The 17,605-nt window shown below is 42.1% G+C and overlaps 1 protein-coding gene across 1 annotated transcript in view; it reads left to right on the top strand.

Annotated features, from left to right (window-relative positions):
* Window positions 1–17,605, top strand: part of LOC117542782 (attractin-like protein 1) — a gene marked incomplete at both ends in the record, with an annotated part of 62,719 nt that overhangs the window by 7,666 nt on the left and 37,448 nt on the right. The window contains one exon of the mRNA XM_034210624.1: window positions 13,526–13,620. Coding sequence (XP_034066515.1) covers window positions 13,526–13,620 — 95 coding nt within the window. The remainder of the gene's footprint in view (window positions 1–13,525; window positions 13,621–17,605) is intronic.

The following is a 17,605-nucleotide window of genomic DNA, read 5'->3' as shown; positions in this document are numbered from 1 at the left end:
TTTTTAACTTGTATGTGCTTTAAAGTGCATAAAGGCAAACTAAATTGCATCCTATAGTAATGTCTTTAAAACTGATATGAGTCTGGCTCTCTGTCCTTTACTTTGTAACCCTACATATGTTTGAACGCTGGTCACTTTTGGCTCTCCATTATAAGTCTAACATGATCTAAAAGTAAAAAAACAAACAAAGATATGTCTTCAAATTTGCAAAAATCCTGTAGAAATGTAACATCAGATTATTTGTATGTAACTCTAAGGGAATACTTATACTCTGCAGACTCTCTAGATCAGTGCTTCTCAAAGTGTGGTCCGCGGACCACTGGTGGTCCGTGAGGGCCCCCTAGTGGTCCGTGAGTATATTGGTAACATTTCACATTTGAAATAAATAAATAAATAAAAGTTTTCCGCACTCTCGCGGGAATATCTCCGCAATGGAGCGAGCTTAAGTTTCACTTCCAATTGCATGATATAGCCCAGCGCAACACCTTCATCACACATGTTGCCACTTGTTTGTACCATGTTCAGGCAATTTCTAATCTGTTCTAGAAAAACGATGTGTTTTGGGATATTTTTGGAGTTAGGTGGTCCGCGAGTGTTTTTTTATTGGTTAAGTGGTCCTTGGTATGAAAAAGTTTGAGAAACACTGGTCTAGATATAGGAGGAGATGCTTGTTAACCCCTGTGGAGATAACACCTTAGTAATCAGTCTGTATGGTAGGAATATATATCTGTAAAGTACACAAAGCAGTCTTTATTCCATCCTTGTGGCAGCTTGTCGGCTTCAGAAAGCAGCAGCCGTGACACAAAACACTCGGGGGGTAACTGAGAGTTTGAAGAGGTTAAGCACCTGCTTCAAACTCCTTAAAGGTGAATAAAAGGCATTAGTTTAAAATATATTGAACACAGACACATTAAAGTATGGACAAGTGCAGCTAAGTGAACGTGTGTAGAAGTCCTCAACCATTCAGCATATTTAATCTCTGACATAGTGTTGTTTAACGACACAGATTAAGACCTTTTCCTATTGTGTTATCAATCTCCTTTTTGACCTAAGGACCTCTACAAAACACGCTAAAGCTGGTACAGTAGTTTGCATTTCTTACCCTTTGTAAAGTCCTTTTAATGTAGGAATTCAACACTGACAACGTCTAGGCACCCTCGTCCAATGACAGAATGAATAAAACACATTACAGTGATCTATTTTAGCATCGTTACCATGTTTTTAAGGCCATGTGTGAAGCCATTATTTAAACCAAACACCCACTCAAAGTTGAACCTCTGATATTATAAATCTGCCTTCTTCACATCTGCTCTGAGTTCAGTCCGCCTCTCCCCTCTCTCACACATTTGTACAGATTTCAAAGTCAGTTGTAAGCATGAATGATTGCAGTAGTGTGTGTGTGTGTGTGTGTGTGTGTGTGGCCTTGCATTACTATACTTGTGGGGACCGACATCTGTCTACAGAGTCACGTGTGGGGACTCACCTCCCTTATGGGGACAAAATGGAGGTCCCCATGAGGGGAATCATTAATTTTAGGGTGAAGACTTGGTTAGGTTTAAGGTTAGGATAAGTCTCCGGGAAATGCATGTAAGTCAATGTAATTGTGTGTGTGTGTGTGTGTGTGTGTGTGTGGGTGTGTGTGTGTGTGTGTGGGTGTGTGTGTGTGCACGTTGTAGAGAAGCTCTGATGTGACGGGGTTCATAGTTTAACACAAGCTGGTGTTTTTTTATAATTAAAATGAATGTGTGCATTAATGCCAAACACTGTCGAGTCCTCATCCGAATCAGAATAACGTTTATCGCCAGGTACGTTTACATATACTAGGAATTTGCTTTGGTGTCTGGTGGTGCGAACATAAACAATCGTGAAAAGTAAGTTGCAAAATAAGTATTTTTAAGAAACAATTTAGTATTAAGAAAGGCAAGGCAAGGCAAGGCAAGTTTATTTATATAGCACTTTTCAATACAAAGCAATTCAAAGTGCTTTACAAAAAATGAAAAACATTAAGAAAAAGGTATTTAAAATCAGTCATTAAAAAGAAAAGCTAATAAAATAAACATTAAAAGAAAAAATACATGGATTAGAAAGGATTATAAAGACAAGTATGTACACCACATTGAAATTTAACTATACAAATAACCCTAAAAGCTAACACAACTAAAACACTTAGGAGAATGAATTATATTTTAAAGTGGAGGGCTGTGTGCAAAAATGTCCAAAAAGCAGTCAGAGAGTTGAACATGGCTCACAGAATTAAAAAAAGACAACAAAGAACAAGATGTTGTCATGCCTAAATAATGTAATTGTTTGTTAGGATTCGAAATCTGCCACCTCTAAAAGCTTGAAATGTGGTTAAGCTTAGGCAACTAGAAGTACTTTATTTAGTTTACGGAAAGCCAATATCGGCCTGTCGTCTCTGACATACTGACGTTGTTGGATTAGAAAACAAAACATCATCCGCAACGCACACATATCTCATATTTCCGTTCATTCGTACAGAATCAATTGTTCATTATTGCATGTCTACAAATGCATATATGACTGTGGACAGAGCAGCTACAACGTTAGCTTAGCCTAATCACTTGATCTCCATATAAAAAAACAAACATGCATTTTGAAAGTGTTTTGTCCTGTCGTCTTGCGTACACACTTACATAAGATAAGATAAGATGTTCTACATTGATCCCAAATAGGGGAAACAGTTGCGTTGCAGCAGCATCAAAAACAAGGCATTGCACATAAGTAGAAATAAACAATTATAGGTAATACACACGTTGCAAAAGCAATAATAGCAGTCTGTAGATATTTCGTCATCATTTTGATTTGTGTATTACATTTTAATCACGGCAAAAGCTGGTGATAAGCCCCGCCTCCTTGCAAGTGCAACTACAGTAGTAAACACAACTGATGACACGGTAACACTTCCAGAACATATACCCAAAAATGAGGTTCCTCCAAACCTGATTTTATGTTTGGTATTTGGTGATCCTTTACTAACAACTGTGTTACTCAAATGTACAACATATTGCTGGATGAAAATTGGTTTTATGAAAGTAGAAAGAAAATAGACACCAGCTGTATCATTAAATAACTACATCTGACGGCTGAAGGCACCGCTAAACCCTACGATTGAACACAAATAAATATTAAAGCCATGTCAGAAACTTGTCCAGACATTAAAGGTCCCGTGTCATGGCCATTTCTACTGGTCATGATTCCATTGTTGAGGTCTACTAGAATAGATTCACATTGTGCAATGTTCCAAACTCACATTGGTTTCTCACAGCTTCTCTGTATAGTCTGTGTATTCACTCTCTGTCCTAAACGGCTTGTTGGAGCTCCTGCCCCCCCCCTCCCCATGAGCCCAGTGTGCTCTGATTGGTCTGGACGTTGAGAGGCTCGTTGTTGCGATCTGCTGCGAGGAGAACAAACGAAACTCATCCTGAGCACACACAAACACTCACAGCCGAAGTAAAAACAATAACTTCGTGGCTTGATATCGAGTAAGAAAAAGGTTTATAACGCTGTGAGAATGGGTCTGCGGAGAGCATTTCTCCGCCGTCCCAACTTAGTTGCCCGAAATCGTGGTAGATACCTTGTTTGTTTTAAACATCATAAATACACAAACAACAATGAATACTGACAGGTTGTGTACCCGAATCTCCCGCTGGTCCAAACAAAGTAGGAACAGCATCGTTCTTCAGTGCCCTACGCTGTACATGAATCGCTGAAAGGTTTGTGAAGCTTTGTTTCGTGAAAGGCTGGCAGAGGGTGCGGCCTCTGGGTATCCCCACGTCAGAGTACCCAGGAAGAAAATGAGAAATCTCCAACGAGGCGTTCTGGACTAGACTGTGTTAGAGTTTTACTCGCTACAGGGTGTACTTTGAGGGTTTGTGACTCTGCAGACCGTTTACATGCAGAAAAAGCTGCATAACACAAGGGGACGGGTAACAACCGGAAAAGCATGACATGGGAGCTTTAAAGTGAGTGTCCATCCATTGATTGCTTTGGTTCAGTTCACGCTGTCATATTGAACCACCAGTCAATTGATGAGAAGAAACGTTGCTATTTAATGAGTTTGCCCCGAGTCAGGCTGGACAAAAGCTTTAATGAACCGCTGTCATAGTGCATCTCACTCTACCGTCTAATTAGGGGACGTCCCACCACTGATATCTCTAGAGGAAGAACACCAGTGAACACCAGTCGCTTTCTGCTCTCAGGAGACAGTCCAATTAACATCATAATTAGTGCACAAAATACGACTGAATGATGATTCAAAATCTGGATGCAGGGAAATGCAAAGGGGTCGATTTGTCATATCCAGTATTTCCACGACATATGATTAGATATCCTCTTATCGTGCTAATTGTTAGAGACAGTTTTACTTATGACACACACATTTGGACACTTCCCACGTTACATGTTGATATTTTTCTGTTGGCGGTTTAAACTGAAGAACGGTTTAGACTCTTGAGACAATTTATTCCCAGTTCACACAGATATTAGGCCTAGTTTATACAGCCCTATTAAGCCTGTTGGTGTTTCTATAGGAAGACACAGGTCAGCACTGCAAATCTAACCGTAGGGTGTTAATAATAAGTTGTCTTTAAATTAGAGAGCCACACATTTGGTGATGGCTAGCGACATAGCTAACATTTGATTGCTAGTTTGATGGATGGGTAGCTTAGGTAAGTTGCTAACTAGGTAGATAGCGAACGTTTGCAGCAGGACCTACAGATATAGACAGATATATAGATAGATAGATAGATAACGTTCGCTTGCTAAATAGCTACGATCGCGAGCTTGATAGCTAATGTTTGATAGCTAATGTTTGATAGCTAGCTTGGTAGGTAGGTAGGTAGGTAGGTAGGTAGGTAGGTAGGTAGGTAGGTAGGTAGGTAGGTAGGTAGGTAGGTAGGTAGGTAGGTAGGTAGGTAGGTAGGTAGGTAGGTAGGTAGGTAGGTAGGTAGGTAGGTAGGTAGGTAGGTAGGTAGGTAGGTAGGTAGGTAGGTAGGTAGGTAGGTAGGTAGGTAGGTAGGTAGGTAGGTAGGTAGGTAGGTAGGTAGGTAGGTAGGTAGGTAGGTAGGTAGGTAGGTAGGTAGGTAGGTAGGTAGGTAGGTAGGTAGGTAGGTAGGTAGGTAGGTAGGTAGGTAGGTAGGTAGGTAGGTAGGTAGGTAGGTAGGTAGGTAGGTAGGTAGGTAGGTAGGTAGGTAGGTAGGTAGGTAGGTAGGTAGGTAGGTAGGTAGGTAGGTAGGTAGGTAGGTAGGTAGGTAGGTAGGTAGGTAGGTAGGTAGGTAGGTAGGTAGGTAGGTAGGTAGGTAGGTAGGTAGGTAGGTAGGTAGGTAGGTAGGTAGGTAGGTAGGTAGGTAGGTAGGTAGGTAGGTAGGTAGGTAGGTAGGTAGGTAGGTAGGTAGGTACAGTATGTTTGCAGGCTAAAATAGCACACTGACAGATTAATAGGTTAACTTTTCTTATAACTGTCTCTGCTTCTGGCCGTGAGAGTTATTCTAATCTGTCCACATGAGCTTTAGTCTGACCAGCTCATATGTTTTGGTACTTTTTGTAGCTCCTCATAGTCGTGGCCATTTACAAAAGACACTAAAGAGTCATTCAAAATGTCCTTATATATGAGTTTTTGGACATTTTCATATGTCATCCTGCCAGTCACTAACAAGGGATGGATGTGGTTCTATTAAACCACTGCATAGGCACAGTGTAGCTGTAAATGATATTTAATCAAATATATTGTTTACATTGCTGCTATAGTGCTAAACTGGAAGAGCTAACACATAGGCCTAGACTTTGAACCGGAAGTGGGGAAAGGGACAGGGCTCAACCAGAATCAGAATCAGTGTGTATGGGATGCATACATAAACGTACATAACAATTAAACCAAAAACACAGAGAGAAAACTATTTTAAGAAAACTATTAACATTAACACATATTTAAATATATAGTCAAATATAGCAGTATTTACATTGAATATGGTTGAAATCGTACAATTGAAAAACAAGATATTGTATTGTAGGCATTAATGTAACGCAGAGAGTCTATGATGTGGCTGATAAGGTGTATAATAATGTATAATAATAAGGTGAATATATAAGAAATGAATGAGGGTTATTGAAAGGGAAAAACAAAGACCAACTAACAAAACTTTAATGACTCTTACACACATTTTACTACCTGTGTAGTGTAAGTATGCCCCTTCTTTTCCCCATGCACACCTCCTTTAAAAACGCATTGATTTCCATGAGTGTCCTGGCATGTTGTGCACGCTTTGACTCAGTAAATCGTTCCCAGAAAAAGTATCCATCCCTCAGATCCCTGTGTCAGGGAGCTTCTAATAAATGGGGGTCACCTGACCTCATGCATACATTAGCTCCAGGTTACCTTGACCTCCATTCAGTCCTGAAGGTGCTGTTTACTCACCTGTTATCTCAGCAAGGTGATGATGCAGGTGTTGCAAATGGAGAATAATGAGTTGTTAACAAGCATTCAATGAAAGCTCAGCGAGATATTCTGACAAAGTGACTCTGTAGGTGAGTTCACATTGCAGACTGCTGGAATATCAGATACCGTTGGCTTCCTCTTCTCCTTCTCAGTGTTTTTTTGTTTCAGGCTGAATCAGCGTACGTATTATGGTAATAAGATCACCCATCTGTGAACTGGAGGAATTGTCACAGACTTTTTCTATTCCCTCCTCTTCTGGGGATTGTTAATACCTTTAGTGATACCTTGATGCAATTCATCCAGAGTGGGGAATTCTCACTCGTACGCGTGTAATCGAGTTTGCCTAAGTGAAACTGCAGTCAGATTTCTCAGATGGGATTTGTAATTAGCCGAGATGAACTTTGCTGCCGCTCTGCTTCCTAACAGCCTTGAAATCAGACATATTGGAAACACACAGAGGGAGGATTGATGGGAGACTTTTGTGATGTAATCTAATCTGTTCACACACTAACACACACCTGTAAACAGGAGGCGCAGTGGATTAGTGTGTTGGTGTTTGGATCAGGTTCAAACCCCACTGCAGTCAGCATGTCGTTGTGTCCCTGAAGACACTTCACCCTAAAATGCTCCTGTGGGGATTGTCCACAGTATTGAGAATGTAAGTCGCTTTGGATAAAAGCGTCTAACAAGTCAAATGTAATGTAATGTAAACACATGCATTCAAGGACAGGTGGATGTGAACAACTAACACATGCACAGCTGGGTTGGGAGGGTTAATTAAAAAAAAAGAATTCAATTGCTAGTGCTACTGCTACCTACTGTAACAAAATGTCACCTAAAGCAAATATCATTAAGAAGTGTTTACTGAAGTGTATTGTGTAAGACAACAGAACAATGTAAACAAAATGAAAGTGAGATATTTTTGTAAAAAGTGAGATATTTTTGTAAAAAGTGAGATTTTTGGGGGGAAAATGAGATTTGAGTATTTACAAAAAGTGATAATAAAAAATATGAAAAAAAGTCAGAATTGGAGAAAACATTCTGACTTTTTTTAAAAGCATGACTTTTGAAAAACAAAGTCTGGATTTTATGCAAGTAGTATATTCTCACTTAAAGTATTATCCCACAGAACAGAACAGCTGACAGAGAAGAGATAACGTCTGATCTTTTACAACAAACATATGATCTTTTTAGGTTTTTGCTAACACTGTAATCCTGATAATAATCCACCATTTTAGAAATGTATCAGTAATCTGATATTTTTAAATTGTATTCTTAATCCTGCTTCTTCTAAAGCCTGTTCATATCAAGTTTCAAGGCTTTATTGTCATCTGCACATTAGCTACAGTGTAGATATGTCAATGAACAACTTACGTTGCAGGCTCCTCCAACAGAGCAACATATATATAGGACATCATTGCTGCTGACTCTGGCCGCCTCAGCATCCTCATCCTCCTGGACCTCTCTACAGCGTTTGACACCATCTCCCACACCATCCTACTCACCCGCCTCTCTGACCTCCTAGGTGTCACTGGCACATAGGGTTGCAAAATTCCGGGAATTTTCAAAGATGGAAACTTTCAATGGGAATAAACGGGGAATTTTCTAAATTGAAGGTTGGCTCTTCATAGGGAACTTAAATATAGTTGGGGAAAGTATATTTTAGCATAATCTTGACTAAAACAAACAGATGCCATTCAAGTACACTTGAATATCCATGCCATAGCACACTGCTTACTGCATGGCTATTGAGACCACACAAAGGTTCGCAACAGGCTCACAAATGTGAGAGTGGAAAAACTGGTTGGCATTCGGGGAAAACTTAAGGCTCTCTGAGCCGGACGAACACAGAGCCATCCTCAACAAGGCTGGACAGTGACACTGCAGAGGAAGAGGAAGAGTGTGATGTTGATGAGGCCCAGGAAGAGCCCGTTGACTGAAAGGGTTTAGCAACAATTAAGAGGATCGCTTGAAGGAAGATTTGCTTTTGTTTAATGGGACTTTTTGGAGGGAGAAGGGCTCTTTTCATTTAACATTTAGAATGGGATTTTTGGAGTGAGTGGGGGTTGGATGAGTAACATTTAACTCAACATTCCTGTTTTCGTTCTTCAATGAAACAAATAATTGTTCAATAAAATAATTAAAACTTGTTCTGTTCTACTTAAAAAAACTTAACTTCCCATGGAAACTTTCCGGAAACTTTCCGCCCCTTTGCAACCCTACTGGCACAGCCCTGTCCTGGTTCACATCCTACCTCCATAACAGGGAACAGTTTGTAACCATTAATGGCTCAAATTCACCCCCGGCCCCAGCCAATCACGGTGTACCCCAGGGCTCTGTGCTTGGCCGTGATGTCATCCGACATCATGGACTCAATTTCCACTGTTACGCTGATGATACCCAACTGTATCTCAGCACTACTCCATCCTCCCAGCTCCCCCCCCAGTCTCTCATTAACTGCCTGCACGACATAAAAACCTGGATGTCGTCCAACTATCTCAACCTCAACAGCAGGAAAACAGAGCTCATGGTTGTGGCACCCAAGGCGCTGCTCCGGAAGGTTGGTGACTTCATCCTCGAGGTTGACGACTGCTCTCCATCTCCTGAAGCCTGCAACCTGGGTGTCCTCCTCGACTCCACCCTTTCCCTCCACTCCCATGTCAAGTCTGTGACCAAATCGGCCTTTTTCCATCTCAGGAACATTGCCAGACTCCGACCGTCACTCTCGGAGTCGGTTGCAGAAACCCTAGTCCATGCTTTCGTCACCTCCCGCTTGGACTACTGCAATGGTGTCCTGTTTGGGGTCCCAAAAAAACCTGGACAGGCTCCAGTATGTCCAAAACTGTGCTGCTAGGTTACTCACACATACAAAGCCGTGGCAGCACATCACCCCCACCCTCATCCACCTCCACTGGCTGCCGGTCAAGTCCCGCATCACTCACAAAGTCTTCCTCCTCACCTACAAGTCCCTCCATGCCCATGCCCCTCAGAACCTATCGGACATCCTTCGTCCGCATGCCCCACCCCGGAACCTGCGGTCTTCACACTCTGGCCTGCATACCACCCCCCACACCAACCTGCAAACCTTCGGGGACAGAGCATTCAGTGTGGCTGCCCCCACCCTCTGGAACGCTCTCCCTGTGGAGATCCACAACATCCCCACGCTTGACGCCTTCAAAAGGGCCCTCAAGTCCCAACTGTGTGCTAAGGCCTTTGGCCCCTAATTGATTTGTTGTTTTGTCTGTCTGACTGTTTGTCTGACTACCTTTTGTTATGTATGTTTCTACTCCTGTTCTTCTGTAAAGGGACCTTGGGTCTCATGAAAGGCGCTATATAAATCCAAGCTATTATTATTATTATAGAGCAAATAAAACAGATAAAATAGTGCAAGAACATAGTCATAGTCCTAAACATTTAATTAAATGGCTATAGTTATGTCTATAATGTATAAATGGCTATCATTTAATTAAAAGACAGTTTGCAGGATCAAACCATTAAATTATAGCCATTTGATTACATGTTTATGACTCTGACTCTATGTTTTGAGATGTGCAAGTAAATACAAATCAAATATAAATAGTGCATTATGTGTATCGGATGCATTGGGAGGCAAACACACACACATATGCACACACTCCCCATTAAAAAACCCAAACACTGAAGCCTTATGGGATAAACAAGAAGCAGCCAGTGTGCCTTTGAGCGAGGGAGGAAGATGTTAGGAGGAAAATATCGTCTTTGATCTGATGATATCTGCGGCTCGGGCTAAGTTGCCATGAAGGATGAACAAAACAAGAGTGTTTGTCAAACATGATTCTGCTTTCGTCTCGGTGACGCTCCGGGACTGTACAAGCTGAGAGGAAGGTGGTAACTTCACATCTTTATCTGCAGTGTGACATAAAGGTTCTCTGCTTTGTTGAAAAAGCTCTTTACAGAATCTCTGCTGACGGATCAGTGTTAGACAGCAGCAGATTACCTGTTACACCTGGAGGGTTTGATATTATAATGAAGCATTTGTACAGTGTTTGAGAGACTCTCCTCTGCTGCCTCTCAGCCTCTGACTGATGCAGTTATTGAATACACTGATGCAGGAATGTCTTGAGTAACTGAAAAGAGCCATCCTGCATAATACCTATTTTTACTTTTGATAATATAACATTTTGATGATAAACACTGTTCATTCATAAGCCTGAGCTTTTTCAGAATTCTGATTTTTGTTTTCTGACTTTCTTCATACTGTAATCCTGACTTTTTCTTCATAATCCTGACTTTTTTCAGATTTGTATTTTTTCCCAAATTGTTTTCAAAATTCTGACTTTTTTTTCGAATTTCCTCAGAATTCCGTTTTTTTTGTTTTATAACTATTTCCAAAATTCTTGCCCTTTTTTTAAAGTCAGACCATTTTCTGAAATCCGCATTTTTCCTCAAAACTCTGACTTTAACTACGATTCTGTGAAAAGAGCCATCCTGCATAATACCTATTTTTACTTTTGATAATATAACATTTTGATGATATAAACACTGTTCATTCGTAAGCCTGAGCTTTTTCAGAATTGTGATTTTTGATTTCTGACTTTCTTCATAATCCTGATTTATTTTTCATAATCCTGACTTTTTTCAGAATGTTCTCAGATTTGTATTTTTTCGCAAATTGTTTTCAAAATTCTGACTTTTTTTCGAATTTCCTCCGATTTGCGTTTTTTTTTGTTTTATAACTTTTTTCAAAATTCTTACCCTTCTTTTAAAGTCAGAACATTTTCTGAAATCCGCATTTTTCCTCAAAATTCAGACTTTAACAACTAACTACGATTCTGTGAAAAGAGCCATTGTGCATGTTACGTTCCCTTCTAAATCTAGGGGGTACAAAGGGAAGTAACAACACACAAGGATGACCAAGCACGACAAAAAAGGAGAGAAAACCGATCTCTGAGTAACGAACAAGTCGTTTAATGAACAAGACAGGAACAGGGGCTCACCAGCCCACTTGCACAGAATACTACAGCATCGATATATCACGGAGCTCCCCTCCTATCAATCGGCAAGACACAGGTCTGCACACATGCAGCCAGAGGAGGAAAAAAGGAGACCCCACTGCAGTCTTCCTCCGGTCCTATATGGAGGCCCTGATTTGGAATTAGGAGCACCTGGGGAGAGGCTACACCTGGGGACAATCAGGCTGCATCTGGGGAGAGGCTGCACCTGGGGAGAGGCTGCACCTGGGGAGTCAGAGGGAGAGAGAGAAAAACACACACACGACCACACAAACACTACGGCACGTAACAGTGCATAATGCGTATTTTTACTTTTGATAATATAACACCATTTCAATGATATATAGACATTGTTAACAATATTAAATAGCAACATGGTCAACCTTCATTACAGTGTAGGGGTCTCAAATGTTGTATTTAAATTCCAAATGGACTAAAACAGAACCTCCTAAACGCATTGCTGTCGTATCTCACAGAAATCTTACCTACTTGCACGTCAAAAGAGAAGAGCAACTCCAGCCTGGACAAACACACACACAAGCAGCGGAGTTTCTTTGTGTGTGTCGCTGGTTGCCAAATTTGCAGTGAAACACAACACATTCCCCTCTTGCATGTACAGTAGCCTAACCCTGTAGCAATTCAAGAAAAAGCTGCATGTATATTTAAAAGATATTTAATTCTGATGACTTCATGCTTTGCATTGTAGTCTGATGGACCAACAACTATGAATACATCCCAGTGTGTGAAAAAACATCCACTTTCACAAGCTTTGTCTGCCTGGGTCTGTTTTAACCTGAGCTGTCCTTGGATGCATCCCATACACACACACACGTCACACACACACACACACACACACACACACACCTGGAACACCCTGCAGGTTTAGCACTCAGCAGTCACGCGGATTAACTTAAAAAATATCCTCTCACCCCGTTATCCTCTCATGGCCTCAGAGCTTCTGTTTCTCTCTCTTCCCCGTTCCCTTCCTCCCCTCCTCGTCGTTCCCTTCATCCCTTCCTCCCCTCCTCATTCCCTTCCTCCCCTCCTCGTTGTTCCCTTCCTCCTCTCCTCGTTGATCCCTTCCTCCCTTCTTTGTTCCCTTCCTCCCCTCCTCGTCGTTCCCTTCCTCCCTTCCTCCCCTCCTCATTCCCTTCCTCGCCTCCTCGTTGTTCCCTTCCTCCCTTCCTCCCCTCCTCATTCCCTTCCTCGCCTCCTCGTCGTTCCCTTCCTCCCTTCCTCCCCTCCTCATTCCCTTCCTCCCCTCCTCGTTGTTCCCTTCCTCCTCTCCTCGTTGATCCCTTCCTCCCTTCTTTGTTCCCTTCCTCCCCTCCTAGTCGTTCCCTTCCTCCCCTCCTCGTCGTTCCCTTCCTCCCTTCCTCCCCTCCTCATTCCCTTCCTCCCCTCCTCGTTGTTCCCTTGCTCCTCTCCTCGTTGTTCCCTTCCTCCCTTCCTTGTTCCCTTCCTCCCCTCCTCGTTGTTCCCTTCCTGCCCCATCAGGAGGGAGAGACAAGGTGACCCAGTGTGACTCCCGCTGTCCGTCCAGATGTTGAATCACTGATCGTCGGCCATTGTGTCTCTCTGACAAAGCTTTCAGAAATGATTAAGGCTCTGATAGAACACGCTGATTTAGAGGCGGCCTCATGCTCTATTGATCCAACGCTAGTATGTCTAAGTAAATGTCATTGTGACACAGTTATAAAACCTTTATGTGCGGTACACACACGTGCTGTTGTTGTCCTTGCTTAAAGGTCTTTGAGCAAATCCTCCTCCACTGTAGTGTCATTTATCTAGCTGACTCAAGGACATCGGCTCGCATGTTTTTACTTTCATAACTCTGATTCATGTTTTCATTAAAAAAATTAGACACAGTAAAAGTTTTATTTGGAATTGGCCTCCTTACAAAAATAAACCATACATTGAAATCCCAACAAAGAACTTTATTACTAACACATGCAACCAAAGGGATTATTTGACCGCCTTTTGACACCAGCAGTAATGTTGTTGTGTCTCCGTATAGATTAGTTTTATCCGTGTTTATGTGTTTTTCCTCACCTCCCTTTCTCTATCTTTCTGTCCCTAGACAACCTGTTAATTGATTACCAGTTCACCTTCAGTTTGCTTCAGGAAGACGACCGTCACTACACCAGCATCAACTTCATGGCTACACCTGAACAGGTAACACAGCAGGGCATTGGTACCTATCATTTTCAATGTTTGTTTGTACTTGTATGACATTTTCTTAATCATTTTTTTTCCAGATCTTTTTTACCTCAGTATTCTGACTTAAAAAAAAATAATTGTGACTCTGTTGCTAATATTATGAAATGTTTCTAAATCAGATTTTAAGCTAGAATTCTTTTTTTTTCTTTCTGACTTTCTTTTAAAAAATGTACTTTTTTCAAAATTCTGACTTTTTTTAAATATAGATTTTAAGGTTAGAATTCTTTTTTCTGACTTTATTTTCCAACAAAATTGACTTTTTTCTCAAAACTCTGACTGTATTCAGATTTCAGAATTTTTCAGAATTCTGAAATTTTTCGACTTTTTTTTCAAAATTCGGACTTTTTTTCAGAATTCAGACTTTTTTCAAAATTCGGACATTTTTTCTAAAATTCAGACTTTTTTCTAAAATTTGGACTTTTTTCTGAAAATGCTGATTTTTTTTTTTATAAATCCGACTTTTTCAGACAATTCTGACTTTTTTTTAAACTTCTGACTTTTTTTGAAATTCTGACTTTTTTTTCAAAAGTCTGACTTTTTTTCATGACTAAAGGAAAATTCACTTCTGATAAAAAATGGTACATACCCTCTTACATGTACGTTAAAGAACTACATACTGTATACATGACATGTCAAATGAAAGCCTCTAACTTCTTGTTACATTCAATCCAGGGTACAACAGTAAGTATTTCCTAACAGATACGTCTCAGTATCAAACATTTATGACGCAATAATTACATTACATTTAGCTGACGCTTTTATCCAAAGCGACTTACAATAAGTGCGTTCGACCAACAAAATACAACCTTGAAGAAAACAGAATCATAAAGTACATCAGGTTTCATAGAGCCAAACATTTCAAGTGCTACTCAACTGGCTTAGGTAAGCCAGTCCTTTATTAGTATATAAGTGCTTCGTTAATAGTTCTATCGCTCGAAGTGGAGTCGAAAGAGATGAGTTTTCAGTCTGGAAGGTGTGTAAGCTATCTGCTGTCCTAATGTCAATGGGGAGCTCATTCCACCATCTTGGAGCCAGGATAGCAAACCCACGTGTTTTTGCTGATGGGAACTTGGGTCCCCCTCGCAGCGAGGGTGCAGCGAGTCGTTTGGCTGATGCAGAGCAGAGTGCACGCGCTGGGGTGTACGGTTTAACCATGTCCTGGATGTAGGAAGGGCCAGATCCATTCGCAGCATGGTAAGCAAGTACCAGTGTCTTGAAGTGGATTCTAGCAGTTACCGGAAGCCAGTGAAGGGAGCGGAGGAGCGGAGTGGTGTGGGAGAATTTAGGAAGGTTGAAGACCAGACGAGCCGCTGCATTCTGGATGAGCTGCAGAGGTCGGATGGCACATGCAGGTAGACCAGCCAGGAGGGAGTTGCAGTAGTCTAGGCGTGAGATGACGAGAGCCTGGACCAGAACCTGAGTCGCTTTCTGTGTCAGCTGGGGACGCATCCTCCTGATGTTGTAAAGCGTGTATCTGCAGCAGCGGGTTGTAGCAGCGATGTTTGCAGTGAAGGACAGGTTGTTATCTAGGGTCACACCCAGATTCCTTGCAGTCTGAGTCGGGGAAACAACTGAGGTGCCGATGTTGATTGTTAGGTCAAGAGTGGGACAATCTTTTCCCGGAAGGAAAAGCAGCTCAGTCTTGTCAAGGTTGAGCTTGAGGTGATGAGCAGACATCCACTGAGAGATGTCAGCTAGACAAGCAGAGATGCGTGCAACGACCTGGGTCTCTGAGCGGGGAAAGGACAGAATTAGTTGGGTGTCATCAGCGTAGCAGTGGTAAGAAAAACCATGCGGGTTAATGACTGATCCGAGCGAGTTTGTGTACAAGGAGAAGAGGAGGGGACCAAGAACAGAGCCCTGAGGGACCCCTGTAGTTAATTGACAAGGGTCGGACTCGGACCCTCTCCAAGTAACCCTGTAGGTGCGGTCTTTGAGGTATGAGGTGAGGAGGGAAAGTGCAGAGCCTGAAACTCCAAGTTCTTGGAGAGTGTGAAGGAGGATCTGATGGTTCACCGTGTCGAATGCAGCAGACAGGTCCAAAAGGATGATGACAGAGGAGAGGGAGGCTGCTTTAGCCGTGTGCAGTTCCTCAGTGACAGCAAGGAGAGCAGTTTCTGTGGAGTGACCTGCCTTGAAACCAGACTGGTGCGGATCCAGAAGGTTTTTCTGATGGAGATAACAGGAGAGTTGTTTAAAGACAGCGCGTTCAAGTGATTTAGACAGGAACGGGAGGAGAGAGACAGGCCTGTAGTTTATAACATCAGACGGGTTGAGAGTGGGTTTCTTTAGGAGAGGGTTTACTCTTGCCTCCTTGAGACTGTTTGGAAAGTGACCAGAAGTTAGAGAAGTGTTGATGAAATGGGTGAGAAACGGTAGAATATCAGGAGCGATAGTCTGAAGGAGGTTTGAAGGGATAGGGTCCAGAGGACAGGTGGTAGGGCGGGCAGAGGTAATGAGGGTAAGAACCTCACTTGGAGAGAGAGGGGAAAAGGAGGTTAGTGTGTGGGTGGAAGGAGGGTCTGGTGACCCAGCGGTGAGTAAAGGTGAGTCAGAAAAAGAAGAGCGAATATCATCAACCTTTTTTTCAAAGTGGGTAACAAAGTCGCTTGACAGAAGTGAGGAGGGGGGAGGAGCTTTGGGAGGGTCCAGGAGGGAGGAGAAGATGGAAAATAGTTTTTTAGGATTGGAATAGGAAGCTTGGATCTTATCTTGAAAGAAAGTGCTTTTTGCCTGAGAGATCGAAGCAGAGAAAGAGGAGAGGAGAGCCTGATAGGTTAGGAGGTCGTCACGGTGTTTGGATTTCCACCGTTTCCGCTCTGCTGCCCTAAGGACGGTTCTATTAGCACGCAGTGCATCATTTAGCCAGGGAGCAGGAGGGGACTGACGAGCCTGCCGAGATGTGAGAGGACAGAGAGAGTCCAGAGAGGATGAGAGAGTAGAGAGGAGAGTTTCTGCAGCAGAGTTTGGAGGCAGGAGTTGGAACGAGTCAGAGGAAGGGAGGGCTGAGAGCCAAACATCGAGCAACAAATGGTTGTTTTTTCATAGTTTTAAAGGTTTTGTTGCAATACTTAGATGCACAGAGACATGATCACAGGACACCAAGGCCTGTACATGTAGCAGGACATCATGTGTTCACACAAAGTTTGCTAATGTAAGATGTAGAAGTGTTTTTTGTGTAATCTGCTGTCAACACTAAGAGACATCTACATTCTCAAGATGTGTCTGGCCTGTTTTCCCTCCTCTGAGCCCGAAGGTGTGTGCAGATGCAACTCAGAGTTGAATTTCGGGGCAGCATTGCAGACAAAATCAATCGAACGGTGCCAAGAGGGGTCAATAGATTCAGAAACGCTCCAAGGTGATACGAGTGGAAGCGGAGACGGAGAAGCTAAAGTTAAAAATGTGTTTGCAGAGAAATCCCCCGCTGGGCTTCGTGAATACACGAGAAACTGCAGAAAAGGTCTGGAGGAAAACAAGTTAAACTGTGTATACTGTCAGGAAGTTGTCCATCAGCTAAGAACTCAATACAGCGGTCAATACAAATAAGACAGAACGAATTATCTTTGAGTCTGAATGTATCTCAAGCCTTTTTTTCCCTGTGTCCAACTTTAATCCACTCTTCATGCAGCTCAGTGATACCCCAATGCTAAGCATCTTTTGACGTCCATCTAATTGAATCTAATCATGATTCCTGTAGCACACAACAGATGCACCAAAGACAGAAAATAGTTAGAAAATAGGTAAAGATGTTACAGTGTGTGTGAGTTTACGTAGAGTGCCAGTGACGCTCCTAAAACCCAGAAGTAAACTCCTTCCGGTTCCTTCGACAAAAACGCAATGTGATTTCTCCATAGGATTTTGGAAAATAGCTGGAAATAAGGTCTGTGTTTGAAACACATTTAAGAGACGGGACACGTTTTGTTCAGTCGGATAATCTCCA

Source organism: Gymnodraco acuticeps, unplaced genomic scaffold, assembly GCF_902827175.1.
Source record: "Gymnodraco acuticeps unplaced genomic scaffold, fGymAcu1.1, whole genome shotgun sequence".
Lineage (NCBI taxonomy): Eukaryota > Metazoa > Chordata > Actinopteri > Perciformes > Bathydraconidae > Gymnodraco > Gymnodraco acuticeps.
The sequence above is the reverse complement of the archived record's forward strand: the minus strand, read 5'-3'. Positions and strand labels throughout refer to the sequence as shown.